Consider the following 15,327-nt stretch of genomic DNA (forward strand, 5'->3'; position numbering starts at 1 on the left):
TTCAATTTATTTTATAAGTCTAATAAACAAATATTTAACAAACAATTTAAATCTATGTTTACATTTTTTGAAGTCTTATATTATATAAATAAATAAACATATATAAAATAAAATAAAAATTAACAATATTATTTTAGTTATTCTCATGCAATTTAATAATAAAAGTTTAATAATTATTTAGAATAAATTTAGGTGATATAAAGTTCTCATTAATTATTCGTTAAATAAGTTAAATGTTATTCATTTGTTGCTTTTGGATTCAATTGTGTGAGCCAAATTTTAACGTCAACGTTTTGAGTGGTTCATTGTCATAATAAAGAACTAAAACTTAAATGTTCATAAATATAATATATACTGGTATAAATATATTTAATAATATACAATATGTTGAGAGATCTTTTTTGAGACATTTATTATACTTTTATGTGATAAATTGATTTTAAAATAAGCATCTCCACAAGGATGTCTCTCGACGTACACACACACACACACCTTTTTTGTTGTTCAGTTGTGGCTTGGTTATCCAACATTAAGTGTGTCCTAGAAAGCATCTTCCATTCATTGTACCATTAGGATCTTTGGGGGAGGGTGGTTATTAGATAAAAATAATTGTTGGTCATAATGGTTTTTAGTTGACAAATGGTGAACATTAAAATCTCTTTTAGTTCTAGCTTGGCTATCCAACATTAAGTGCATCCTACAGAATCTTTGGTGGAGGGTGGTTATTAGATTGTAGTAGAATTGAATAGTTGGTTGTTTTGGGCATATTTGTAGTGAGATAAAGGAGGCATCTCTGAGAAACTAATGCCCCATCTCACTTGGCAAAATTTTCTTCCATGACACTAAGTGAGAAGGTTGGTCATGGTATTTAGTGGAGATAAGACATTAGAATAATTCAATAAGTTTATATAATAAAATAATTTGTGATTTGGCTTTCTTGGCCTGATTGATTTGGAAGCTTTGAGAGAATTATAGGATTGGTAGGTATGAAGCTTGGTTTTACACTACACAAATTAAATTAAACAAAGTATGGTTTAAAGTTACCTTTACATTATGCATTCTTTGCTAAATTTATATATTTAGATAAATGATATGTAATACTATCATCAAAGGTTGGGGATCAAGGATGTATTTTGACACATGCCAAGGAACCATCAAAGGTTGAGTTTGCAACCCAACATGTTCTTAGCTAGCAGAGATGGTGGTAAAGTGTGTAAGGTCTGCAAGACCAACCTATGATGTAGCGCGTATGGGTTCAAATTTTGGCCTAAGTGTCATTTTGGGGCTTGGTCTACTAGTCTAATATTTGGTTGGGTTTCATATTGTTGGTGCCCAAAACCACAAATTGGAAAACCAAAAACTTGCCTAATCCTCGGTAGATCCAATCAGCCTTGGCCAACGAACAAGAATGGTCGGAGACCAAATTCCTTTGCACTTTAGGCTCCACTAAACCCAGGTGGGTGTACCTTACACTCTCAAGCACAAAAAATGTTTATTTTAAGTGAATTTAAACTGTGGGAGTTAGCAATTGCAGGGATGGCAAAAGGTTTTTCTGCAATTATGCTAACAAAAGTGCTTTTTATTGAATACCTTTAAAACTGATAAAATAAGTGTGAATATAGTTGTGATATGTAAAAGATTACTGTTAGGACTTTAAGCCATTATGAAAAAGAGCAGTACTGATAGAAATTAGAAGATTTGTTTCTTTGATAAGGACCCAATGCATGCAAACTTATTTAGTAAAGACTAATAACAAACCAATGCCTTATCTTACCATTAATGAATAACTTTGTGGACAAGAATCACTATCAACTCAAGAGACAATTATAAGACCATCATTGTGAAAGTTTCATTATGTGTTGCATGAACAATTAAAAACCAATCTTACATTCAATACAACATCACAAATCTAAAAGATTTATCAAGAGGACATATGATTCTATCAAACACAAAATTACACATAACAATCTGAAGATAAAAGCATGAAGTCTTGTATATTAACTTCTGGAATAAGAATGTACACAAAAACTGCACTTATAAATACTTCAATATATTTAGTTTGCACAAAATAAACTCCTCATTCCTATTAGACTTTTCTAAAACATAACACTTGTAGCCCAGCCAATGACAGAATATTGTCTATCTCCTTATGATACAAAAATGACTCACTACATATATGTGAGCCAAAGGATTCAAATGAAAGGACACACCCTTTCATCTTGTTAAACTAAACTTGACTAAAACCTAACAGCTAACTGCTTAACTACTAGATACAAAACATAAAAATTTCTGGTCGTCCAGTATTGTATCACACTTTTGTATGTGCTCCAAATACTTGTTGTCCTGGTGAGTGCTGGTGTTGAATATAGTATCCCTAACAATGATCTCCATGGTAACCATTCTCTCCATTTTCTCACCTGTCTCCTTCATATCCAAAACATCTGCTTGGGCAACATTAAGGGATGTGTTGAGTGCATTCTAGCATTCTGCAATCCAAATCCCTTTGTCCTTTAACTACTCTGCCTCATCCACAATATTTGGTACACCATATCTGACAATATCCTTACAATCGGTAAATTCCTGAATGATGTCCACACCAAATGCCTTATGCTTGTTCAACCTTCTTTGGATCTTCTCAACAATTTTCTCATCGACACTCTTCTCTTTCAACAATGCCTTCAACCTCTTCAAAATTATTTCATGAGAAGCCATATTATCCCGAGTCTTTTGATAGTTGGTCCATAATTCTTTGAGAACTTCCAACAAATGCTCAAACCTGTTGGTCAACAAAACACAAGCAACATCCATCCTGACAGTCCTAATTTGTCTTCTTAGCTTTATATTTTCTTTCATTTGGTTCTCATATTTCTTTTTCCACTGCACCCCAGTATTAGTTATCTGTGGTACTTCATGACCACAACTTCTTAACAGGTCTTCATATAATTTTTATTTTATTTTTGACCCTCCTTTAACACCCACTACATTTGGGCCTTATTCAATTTTGCAATGTCAATCCCCAAATCTGTAGTGACAATTGGATTAACCTCTCCCACTTTCAGCCTCATCATATGCCCAAATGCCTTATCTACGTCTATAATATTGGGTCTTTTATTTGGGGGGTATAGGGCCCAAAGCAACATTTCCTCTTCATTTTTATCATATCTTGATCCAATAAAAATGTCATCAACTCCTTGTATGTCTAACTTTACATCCTTTCTATCAAAATGTAACAAGCTGTCAAAAATGAAAGAAGCACTTAAGTCCCACCTTGGGAAAAAAATGATACCTGCCCCACTAAGAAGTTGTCTCCCTCTCTGTGGTGTCATTGTGGCCACTTCTGCATCAATGTCTCCTTTCAGTTTCTTAAGCATTTTTGCTTCATTTTCTGGGGTAACATTTGGAATGCTTTCCCTCAACTTTTTCTCTTTGTAATGGTACAAAAATGACTTAAACTCTTTGGATGCTTTCCCTCAACTTTCCCTCAATGAAGGTTGCACATTCTTCCATTCTCACATCTGTGTTGGCATTTATTCTTACCATGGCTTGCTCCTCTCTCTCTACCACTTCTTCTAGTTCAAGTGCATGGAGGGTAGATACAACTACATTCTCATTAGACTCACTCTCAGAGTCTCCTTCTTCTTTTAGTTCTTGAAGCCTCTACTTCCGCTCTTTCAATTTTTGATTCAACTCCTCTAAGACTGCATCAGCCTCATCCCGTTCCTTGTTTCTAAATAAACCCTTAGCATCCATGGGTATATGCAAATATTCTCCCAGGTTTTATCTCTTCCTCAAGTGGTTGATGTATCCCTTTGGATCATAATTTTTCCAAGCTTGGTGTCCATATAAATTGTACTCCTCTACCAGCTTATTCTCTATCATCTCATAGGCCTTGGTAGATACAATGGTGAAGTCTCCAAAATTCAAAGTGCCAGGCATAAATACCTGCTTGTGTGCACCACTCAAATGCTTTGCATTTGACATACTGAGTTGCCTAATACTCTCTAAATAAGCAATCTTGTAAGGAACTAGTGTAGGCAACATATATGGTACACCCTCAAAACCATAAACCCTGAAAAAAGTGAAATTCTGGCATACAAACCAGTCACCCCAATTGTGGTTGACCCTAGTATCTCCAAAAGCATGGGGTCTCAAGAATCTCTTAATCTCCTGTGAGATAGACCCAACAAATTCTACCCCAAACAATTTGTACAAGAGCTTGACAAAATATTCTTCAAACAACACATAGTGTGATTTGTCAAACCTTGAGTCCCATAGGGATACCCATAATTGAATTGGTTTGTTCTATCCCTCTTTGATCCTAGAAGTCACCTTTAATTCTCCTGGCCACAAACCTTTCATCTAACCATAAAACAAAACCATATACATTAGCAATGAGTAAAACTTGAAAGTAGGGTTAGGCTTTGTTTGCAAACTCAAAAACCCTTCTCCTTTTTGTGAATTGCTAACTTCACAAAACTAGGGGCATGTAAAAGATAGGGGCATGTAAGGCTCATATGTCATGCCGAAAACCTCCTGAATAGACCTGACAAATATCCGGATGAATGGACTCCCATTGGGCAATTGGATGTATCTTTTTTCTTTGTTGTATTTCTTGGTGAGCAATTCCAATAATCTGAGATTCAGAAAAACATTTGGGACCACCAGTCTGCCCAAATTTTTTCATCCAAGGGTTTGACAATGGCATCTCCTTGTTCCACCTGAGGTAGTGATATAAAAACAATTTGTGGCCCCTTACGGTTGTCCATATATCTCCAACCCCTTTGTACTTATCTTCCAATTGATCCTTGGGCAGCAAATTGGTTTTAGACCTCCTCAACTTAGCACCAAATGACTCCATCTTATCAATCATGTCCTGGTTCAACTTTCGCTTTTGCACACCCTCCATAGACTTTGTCTTTTTTGATTTAGTTGACTGTGTGTTTGAAATCTCTATGACCTTTCTTTTCCCTTGTGAACCAGAAGCCTCCATGATTAAAATGCTTAAATTCTTAAATTACCCGCGCTTCTTGTCTACAACTTGAATGTCAATGGCTGAAGAAACTGTGAATAATTCTGGCACGAAAACTCCTTCTTTATGCTAGATATGCAAGGACTAGAGTCTATAACGATAAAAAACTTATCAGATTTGCTTCATGCAGATCCAACCCACCTGATCACGAGCATTAAATAATGGTTGTCGTATCAGACATTCTAACGGCTAATCAACGTAACCCTACCCGATAATTTAATTACTTGGCGCCATTCGTATTTTGTGTTCCTTCAATTACCTTTTTGTCTTTCTGATTGGTATAGGTCATTCCGATCAATCCATTTGATCTTGCTTTGGTCATTTCACTTTTTTCCTCAAGGCTTGACTTATCCCGATGGATCCACCTTTCCTTTTTATTAGTCAATATTCCTTTATGTTACATCGGGGTATGTCTCTCTGAGGAAACCTCCTTCTGTTTATTCCTCCAGTTGCTCCATCGACCTTCAGAATGAAATCACTTAACACTTCATCTGATGGTCCCATGACATCTAACTTTCTCTTGATCGGTGTAACTTTCACCAATTGCTTCATCAGGCGTCAGAGTAGTGTATTTCCCTTGCTTCCTATAGTTATAGTCTCCCTGATAGATCCACTCTCTATGGCATTCTACCCATTGGGCATTGACACAACTTTAAAAATGCTTCTCCGGTACCGTAAGCTATCCCGATGAGTCTTCTTGCACCTTACTCCCCTTATCGGGTTGCTTTGGTCTATCGACGTAGGCTTTCCCGATGTAGTCAATTCATTTATGCCAAGCTCATCTTCCTCACCGGGCATCGGGATAACCCAAAACACATCTCCCTGACAATGTATGTTATCCTGATGAGTCTTACTCCCTTTCTTGCTTGGTACCACTTTATTGGAGAGAGTCTCTCCAACAGAGTCGCCTTCTCCATTTAGTGCATTAGGTATCGGGGTAACATAAATTGGGACCTCCTGATAACCCGATGTCACCACTATGAAGACATCACTCCATTGGTTGTCAGAAAGAGCTCCATTGATAACCTCATCGGGCATCAAGATGACATTTTTTCCTCGTTGCCGATAGTGTATGTTACTCCGATGACTCTGACTTCATCGCCGTAACTTGAACTGATGGATTTCCACTTAGTCGCACCTTTTTCTGCCACTCATGCTTTAGGAAACACCATCGACATGAGTTACTCTGATCAACATACTCCTTCCTCCTTAGGCAATCTCATCAGGATGACATGCCGATAAGCAAAATTTTGCATTTTTTGCAAAAGAAGGCCCTCTTTATGGATGCAACTTTTAATAATCATACTGAAGGGTTTTTCCCACACCATTTACCTCTCTGAACATGCTCACAATCCTTCTCTATGCTGATCTTCCAAAAAATGCTCCTACAATAAGACTAATTGTGAAGATGAGGATTACTAGAATGCCATTTCACTAAACAATTCCCTTGAATATGCCCAAGTGATGCCTTTTTATGAAAAAACTGCAACATAACTCCTGCACATACAACCCAGCAATAAATGCTCTTATGATGGAACTATATGCACAAATCATCCATATATAGCACATAAATATTCTGTAAAAATATGTGCTAACACATATAAAGCTAGGAAACATTTGGATCATAACCAAATCATATTATAACATGTATCTTTTGGGCACTTTGTGGTCAAGTAATCTTTTGTGGATGAAAACCCATAGAGTTTTTGTAGTAGTAGATAAGCATTAGGGTATCATTATTGAGGCCTCAGGTTTGTTCAATTAGATTCATATTTCTATATAATTTGATTTTAGTGTTTTAGACTCTTTTGTTTCCCATGTCTAGTAGAAATTTGTGGGCTTGTGGAAGTGAGGGATAAGGATAGATGGTATGTTGAGTTATTTAATAGTGTTAAGATGATTGTGAACTCCCTTATGTGTGGTTATGCATTGGAATAAAACACTTCCTACCTTTGGGATCTTGTGGGATTATCCTAGGTATAGATTAGATAGAGGTTCATTAGGTGATCATCAATTGCCAACTTAAGTTAGTTGCATGTGTGTAGAAGATTTTAGCTACCATACAGGGTTACTACAAGTGTAGAGACATGTATCACTTTATATGATCTTAGCCATGTACAATTAAAATAAAACATGTAGAGGAGATGTCACTTGTTCACTATTTTCAGGGGGTGATCCCACAATAGTGGGTTATGCTTTCACCCACGAAGGAAAAACACAGGTGGGAAAAAAATATTGTGAAGCATGTTTGATCTCGAACTATCCTTGGGTGCTCGATTGAACACCCTTGTTTGATCATATTGATCAAAGGGGTTATTTTATTAATTATTTTAGGGGTTTGATCGAACACCCCTTTGATTAAACCCCCTTTAAATCATATTTTTTAACAAACAATATATAAACCTTAGGTGACAGTTATTTTGTCACTTTCAATTGTCTCTTTGGGCTCCACAGGGCATTAGATCGAACCCCCTCTCCAATTTTCACCTAGCAAAGCTCTTCACCACCTGACACCACCCACTATTCTAGCTTTATTATATCAAGTCCACCAAATTCTTTTTTTCTTTTGTTTAAAATTTTTCAAGTATGTTGTTTTTTTTTGTATTTTTTAATTTATTGTTAGATTTATAAAAAAAATAGCAAGTACAATTTTTTTTGTATTCTTGTATTTTTAGATAAATAATCGCATATTTTTAAATCACATTGAACTCTTTAAAAAAAACTTAAGAAAAATATTTGAAAACCTTCAAAAATTTATAGAAAAACTTAGATAACCTAAAAAAAATAGAAAATTGTTGTCACAAAAGTTTGCACCCTTCCTGAGCTATCAACTCAACAACCTCATGAAACATGAAAACAACCCCAAAGTGTGGGACCTTGCACAAAGGGGTTGAATCTCTAGAGAAGGATGACTTCATTTTCCATCCAAGTGTAGGTGTTGAACTAACTCAACACTCCAAATTCTACTTCTAAACCTATCCTAACAGCTTACATAGAGGAAAGGGAAGAAGAAAAACTTAAAATGAAAGGGGGTGATGCACCAAGATGAGAGATGTTACTCTCCCCACCCAAAATGACACAAAGAACCAATTTAAATACCCTGGAGATGCACAAACTTTAGTTGCATGAATACCCCCAAATGCATGTATGGAGGTTAGAATTTGCAGAAATGACAAAGGGGAGAATATTCCCATAAGTGACACTCAGAAAACAAGTTAACACAACATAGACATGAGAGAAAGCCACAAAACATACACTTATAATTAAGGTAAGGAAACATACACAACATGCATAAGTTGAAGGGAGGCAAGAAAGAAAATTTCAATTCATTCTAAGGCCAATGGGCAAACTTGCAGTTGCATAAATGCAAGAAATATGCAACTCTCCAAGAGAAGTGAAAAAGAAAAGAATAACTCAAGCCAATAGGGAGAGAACCCTTTACAATGAGGCTTAACAACCTATATATAGAAAACCGATCACAAAGGAGAGACCAATGGTAAATGACAAGAAGCATTGACCTTGACGTGCACAGAGGAATGTCAGTTCAGGAAGGCAAGGAGGTGCATTGATCTAACATTGTGTGCAGGCAAGCAACTTGGTCATACCTTGACAAGGAAATACCAAAAATAAAAGTACTTCTAGAAGGTGGATTATGTGACATTCTAAAGTTAGAGCATACAATCATGACATGAAGGCCAACAAGTAACCATAAATAAGCATGGCCCTATACTCCACTTGATGGAAATCCTACAAAAAACATTAAATTCATCCCCATAGCTCCATGAAAGAAATTAAATAAGTTGCAGGGGTCGGTGGAGCATTAAGAGCCCGAAGTGTTGATCATGTCATCTAGAAGTGTCACAAGTCATTAAAATTCGGAAGTGGGAAACTTGGGATTCCAGGTTTGGGAAGACTTGATAAGAAATAAACTTAGCTAGGATATCGTCAACATAATCTTCCAAAATTATATGCATATAAACATGAAACATAAGGGTCATAGCACATTGATAAGTGGTGCCAACATTTTTCAATCCAGAAGGCATCACCACCCAACAAAACATACCCCAAGGAGTTTTAAAAGCAATTTTATATTGATATTGAGGATTAATAAAGATTCAATTGTATCCAGAAAAAACTATCCATGAAAGATAACAAAGCATGACCAACAGTAGAATCAACTATCATTTCAATGTTCGAAAGCAAAAAATCATCCTTCAAATAAGCCTTCTTGAGACCGTGAAAGTCGTTGCACATTCTAATCTTATTATTAGGTTTGACAATGAAAACAATATTCAAAATCCAAAGGAAATATTCAATAGAAAAATAAAGCCAACTTCTAGAAGTTTCTCTATTTAAACCTTAACAAGCAATGCTATTTTGGGATTCATTTTCCTAATCTTCTACTTCACGGGTTTAGCACCAAAGATTAACATAATGTTAGAAGTCACAATCTTAGGATCAATGTCAGACATATTTGAATAAATCCAAGCAAATATTTCAAGGAATTCACGTAATAGAGAAGAATATTTGTCTTGATCATCATCATTTAAATGCTTCTTGATCTTTATAAATTTCTCCTCATTGTAAGGATCCATTTTAACATCAATAGTATCACTCACAAGAAGATTACTTTATTGGGGAACTTCCATTGGTAGAGTAAATTCATGAATCCTCTCTTCACTATGACCTCCTAATTCGGTGTCTTTTCTCCAGTATGCCTTAGCATTCAAACAATTAGGAAATCCATGATTATGGTGATAATGAGGAAGATTATCATAGGCTCCTAAGAACTCAACCAAGGAATCATCTATAGAAAAGATGTCAAAGGAAGGCAAGGAGTTAGAATCAATTAATTAAGGATGTATTAATGAAAGAGAATTAGAAGAAAAAATGACACTGACATTAAGGAATTGTCTCTTAGATTCTTTGGTGGGCTTAGAGGGATTATATCTAAGTCCAAAAGATGTTTAATGAGTGTGATGTGTATTTGCATCTTGCAAAGATTGAAGAGTTATATAACTTTAATTGGATGTTTGTTCAAATTCGAATGATGAATTTCATATGACTAATATTAAATAATATTTCTTTATTTTAAAAGTAAGATTTATTCTAACATTGTTAAAAGAAGATTAACTATAGATATTGATTGTAGAGATGTACGTTCTTGGTGTACATCTATGTGTGAATGGATGAAATATCGTATTTATACGTTTATTTTTGTATTTTGATAATAGTATATATATTTGTATGAGTTCGAATATAGCGATTCGATCATATAAATGTATATACTTATAACATTTTAAAAATATCAAAGCAATGTATTTAGTGGTAGATTTTCATCGCATGTTGATCAGGCTATTTTACTACTTGGTATTAATTTCCAAGCACATTATTTAAAGGAAGTGGGAGTCAATGATATAACCGACTATCCCACGTAGCTGACTTAATAACATTTTAATAATATCAAAGCAATGTCTTTAATGGCAGATTTTCATCACATGTTGATCGGGCTATTTTGCTGCTTGGTATTAATTTTCGAGCACATTATTTAAAGGAAGTGGGAGCCAATGATATAACTAGCTATTTGATGTAGCATTTTGTTTGGAAAAGGAGTGGGGATTGATTATAACACCAACTAACCCACGTAACCTTATATTTTGTAGAAGGAATTCGATAAGTGTATCAACTCTCCAACAATACAAGCATTGTTTGTTTGTAATATGGACCGAGCCTTGCAGAGAACTCATTAAGTTCGAATGGGAGACAAACTCGGTGTGTAACCATCAAACACATAGTGTTTAAATATATCACGAACACTATCCCGCCATTAACCATGCCTATGTGGTGCTTTAAATTTATCATAAGTCATTGTAACGTAGACATTCTATGTAGTTAGCACAAGAAACAATCAATAACGGTTAAGATGAGCCTAAAACTAGGAGAAATTATAGTTCAAAATCAACATGAATAAGACTGTTGATTTGGTAAAAAAAAAAATGGTATTGGAAACAAAGAGAAAATAAGAATAATGGAAAAACTTAGAAAGAAGGTAGAGAAAGAACATAGTCAGTAGATTTTCAAGAAGAACTAGCATCTATCATCCCATATTTGGCTCCGAAATTCATAGGTAGGTTCTATTTCGGGCATTATTTTATATTAGAAATCCAAAGAGAAAAGATTGATTTGTTTTGAATAGATTTAGACGATAACATAGGAAGGAATTAGAGTCGACATGTTTAGATTTCTAAATATGAAACCATATAGATTTGTTATTAAAATACATTCATATAAAGGTATATGCAATAATAAGATATTTTCTTTAAATATGTATCATTTATAGTTTTAATATTAGAATTAGATAATGAAAACATGTATAAAGATAGAGAACTTGGAAATTTGAAAACCATAGAAAATGGAATACAAGTTAATGTATGATTACGCTATTTGGATTTTATGAGAAATAGATAAAAGAATGCATACTCATAACTTCTATTTCTGAATTTTATTTTTGTTTATATGCTAAATATGCATTCATGTGTTACACCTTCTTGCTTTAAATTTGTTTTTCAAAATTGTTTGTAAAAGTTGAAAAATGAAAGATTGTCTTATTTTATATTATATTATTATCATGTGAGAAATAGGAAGCTAGAGCTGAAAAGTGAAAAAATGTCTTCTTTTATATTCATTTTTGATATCATACAAACAATAAGAAAGCTAGATATGTTTGTGTTTGTGGGAAAGTTACCTTCCGAGAAGGGTGCCGAATGTGGAATTATAGAGAGAATAGCTTGCTTTTCCAAACTATATTTTATTGCTAAGCATGGCATTATACTCCGTCGAGTAACTTATTGACCATTGAAATAGATGGATTTATTTACACTCACAACCATAGCCTTGATTGATCTTCCTTATTTCTTAATGGAATTAGAAAATTGAAAATGCATGTATCATTCTAGGCAGGCACCAGATTTCATCTTGTTTAGAGAATTCCTTTTGCTAAGTAATTTGTGCAGGGTCGGGTATTCTAAATTGATTAAGAATTCCGGGGAAGTGTATACTTCAAGGTTGGATGGAAAAAGCACCTGAATCTTGTTCACGTCTTCATTCTAAGGATTGAATTGAAGATAGTTTTGCATCCAAGATCAATGGATGCATCTCATCCTTTACTTTGTATTATTCTTGTTATTTAAACAAGGCATTTGAAAGGCCTAAGTATTGTATGTAGATTTGAATGATGCATGGAATGAATGAAATATTATGAATGACTATTTGTAGAAATAATATTTATATTTTCTTATTGAATAGAGAATATTTACCTCTTTATAGAAATCTCGTGTTTATTATGATATCATTGGAATGGTCATTTAGAGCTAAGGATGGAAAAGTGGAAGTAAATAGCCTCATTAAAGAAATTGTGAGTTTATTTAAGAATAAAGAGTATTTTGTTTTATTATTGAATTCAGAACATTTTATGTCCTTACATTTTGGTATTAGAGCCCTAGGTTTATAACACTAAGGCCTATGACTATTACACTAAAGGAACATTCCTTGACACAGGAATTGTTGAATTCCAATAGGTTCTAGAACTACTAGACCTGGATCAAGCAACGAGAATCAAAGACTTGACCAGATTCTTGATCTTTTGAATCAGCAAAATGCTAGGATGGATGAAATTGAACAAGAAATTCGAAGAGTTGGTGAGGTTCAAAATGAACAACCTTGACATGAAGAGCAACCTAGAAATGAAATTCCTAGAGCTGAGGAACAACTTGATCATCGAGCTAGGATTCAAGGGGATCTAACCAAAGAATTGAAAAGGATAGCCCCACCTAAGTTTGATGGTAGGACCATTGGTGATGGTGCTTAAGCTTGGGTAATTCAGATGGAGAAGTATTTTGAACTTCGTAACATGTCGAATGAAACTAAAGCAGTATGGGCTGCTTATTATCTTACTAGAGAAGTTGTGACATGGTGGGACAATAAGAAATCTGAGAAAAAGTTATAGCTTGGTGATATTACTTGGGAACTATTTCTACAATCATTTAGGAACAGGTGGCTTCCTTAGTTATTCTTTGACAGGAAGATGATAGTTCCAGAATCTGACACAGGGTGGTATGATAGTTACTCAATACTAGGAGAAGTTCACGAATCTCGTAAAGTATGTTTCGCAGTACCAGATGGATAAGAGATTCCATTCAGAAGTTCATCTTGGGTTTGAGGACTTACATTGGAGAAGAAGTGGATATTCATAATCCATTGACTATGGATGAAGTCTTTGAGAAAGAAACTAAACAGCAACAAAAGTTGCAACAATTGGCAAATTTTTTAAAGAATGTGTGAATACCAAATCAGGTTCTGGGAATATGAATTTTCAAAACAATGATCATTAGAAGGGAAACCGACAGATAAGGAATCTGAAAAGAGGACCTAATACTCAGGAGAAAGGAGGACTGAAGCGAGGTGGAAAAAAGAATGTGAACAATGACACCAACTTTGCTAATCCCAATACCAGACAAAACTTTGACAAGAATAGATCAGGCAGACACCCAAGACCTAGGGATGGATGTTACAATTGTGGGGGAAATCATTATGCTTCAAACTGCCCACATCATCCCATAACTCAAAGAGGAGGAAATCAGCAAGGAGCTTCACAACATCAAATTCATGTAGGAGTTGACAACTGCTAGGTTGACTTTTAGGCTTCACCTATCCAAATGACGGGTAAGCTTTTTGGTCAATCGGTTTCTATTTTGATAGATATAGGAGCTACTAAATGCTTTATTGATCATAAAGTAGTTTCTAGATTATCTATTGGACCTGGTTATTTGTCACATGCATGGATGGTTCAATATGGAAATCGAGCAGAGAAGAGGGTAGATTCATGTCTATTTTGTAGTGATCTAGAGTTTCCTAATTTTCAAACTTAGGTCAATCTATATGGAGCACCACTGGGATCATATGATGTGATCTTAGGTATCAATTGGTTAACTGAGCACAAAGTTGTAGTAAACTATGAGGATAAGATTATTTTTATTAAAAAGCAGTGAGAAATAGGGCACCGACCCTTTACATAGTAAAACTATTAACAAAACCATAGCGCAACAACAACACTACAACAACATTAACAACAACTAAAACCAATATTAGAAATAAATAAAAGAAAAGAAAAAGAGAAACCACAACAACTACAAGGTCGCCTTGTGCACCCCAATGCGGTCAATGATCAAATTCCATTTAGTGAATAGGAACTTGTACAGTTACCTGGCCTCCCATTTCTCTTCCTTTGAGTCTCCAATTCGTTCTCTCAATAGAGAGAGGGTGAGCATCAAGCTGTGTAAAACCTACAGATAAAACTTATTAAGGCCAATAATTTGGGTGTCCATGGATTCCACCATGCTTTGGAGCCTCTTGACCTCGTCCATGATAGCCTTTAATTCTAGCACAAGACCCTAATTCTCGATCTTCTGCATGATGTCAATCACATCGGAGCACAACTTTTCCATTTGTTCCATGGAAGGGCCCCCTGGGGAAACTCAATAGCCTTCTCATCCACAAACACCTCCACCACCTTGGGCACATCCTCAACAAGGGAACAATCAATTCCAGTTTCAAGGCCCATCATAGGAATAGAGTCATTCACATCTTTCGCCATCTTCATATTGTCAACCGAGTCCAAGTCAACAAAATCCAGGGTTTTAGTATCAGTATTACCGTCGTCGATGGCTCCCTCAGTGCCCATATCCATGTTGCCCCTTCCCTTGTCAGCTTTGGCAACATCCTCATCGGAGGCCCCCATAGTGGTTTTAGGGTCCCCCACATCCTTGTCCTCCATGGGGTCCTCTTCAGAGATGATTGTCTCAATCACAGGGGTTTTCTTTTTAATCGAGCTTTTGGAGGCCAATCTGCCAAACCTCCTTCTTCCCTTAGAGTCAGGGGGGTTGTCATACTCAACATCCTCAGAACATGAATTATCCTAAAAAACAATCCGTTTGCATTTGACAGGGGTTTTACCTTTACCCTTGGAAAGGGGGCGGAACATGTTGGGAGAGGCAGACGACACCAAGCTGTGAGAGACCTCATAAATTGAGATCATGGAAGCAAAGGTTGGCAAAGACATGGGGAAATTAGTCGTAGCAAAGGCCTCATGCGAGAGTTGGAAAAATCTGGGAAAAGCCATAGAAAGGACAACAAGCTACTGAGGGGTAGGCATAGGGAGTTGAGTGAACGTGAGGTTCCTGGGGGGGGCAAAGGGCCTAGTGAAAATTATAAAGCCTGTAAATGAGACCCTAGTGGAGGAG

At 35.6% G+C, this 15,327-nt stretch overlaps 1 protein-coding gene across 1 annotated transcript in view; it reads right to left on the bottom strand.

Moving 5' to 3' along the window:
• Positions 1 to 14,825, bottom strand: part of LOC131874308 (uncharacterized) — a 75,614-nt gene extending 60,789 nt beyond the window's left edge. Inside the window, exons 1-2 of the mRNA XM_059217615.1 lie at positions 14,512 to 14,825; positions 14,291 to 14,359 (exon numbers count right to left, since the gene is read on the bottom strand). Of these exons, the coding sequence (XP_059073598.1) occupies positions 14,291 to 14,359; positions 14,512 to 14,825 (383 nt within the window). The remainder of the gene's footprint in view (positions 1 to 14,290; positions 14,360 to 14,511) is intronic.
• Positions 14,826 to 15,327: the final 502 nt, after the last annotated feature.

This window comes from Cryptomeria japonica, chromosome 3 (assembly GCF_030272615.1).
Source record: "Cryptomeria japonica chromosome 3, Sugi_1.0, whole genome shotgun sequence".
Taxonomy (NCBI): domain Eukaryota; kingdom Viridiplantae; phylum Streptophyta; class Pinopsida; order Cupressales; family Cupressaceae; genus Cryptomeria; species Cryptomeria japonica.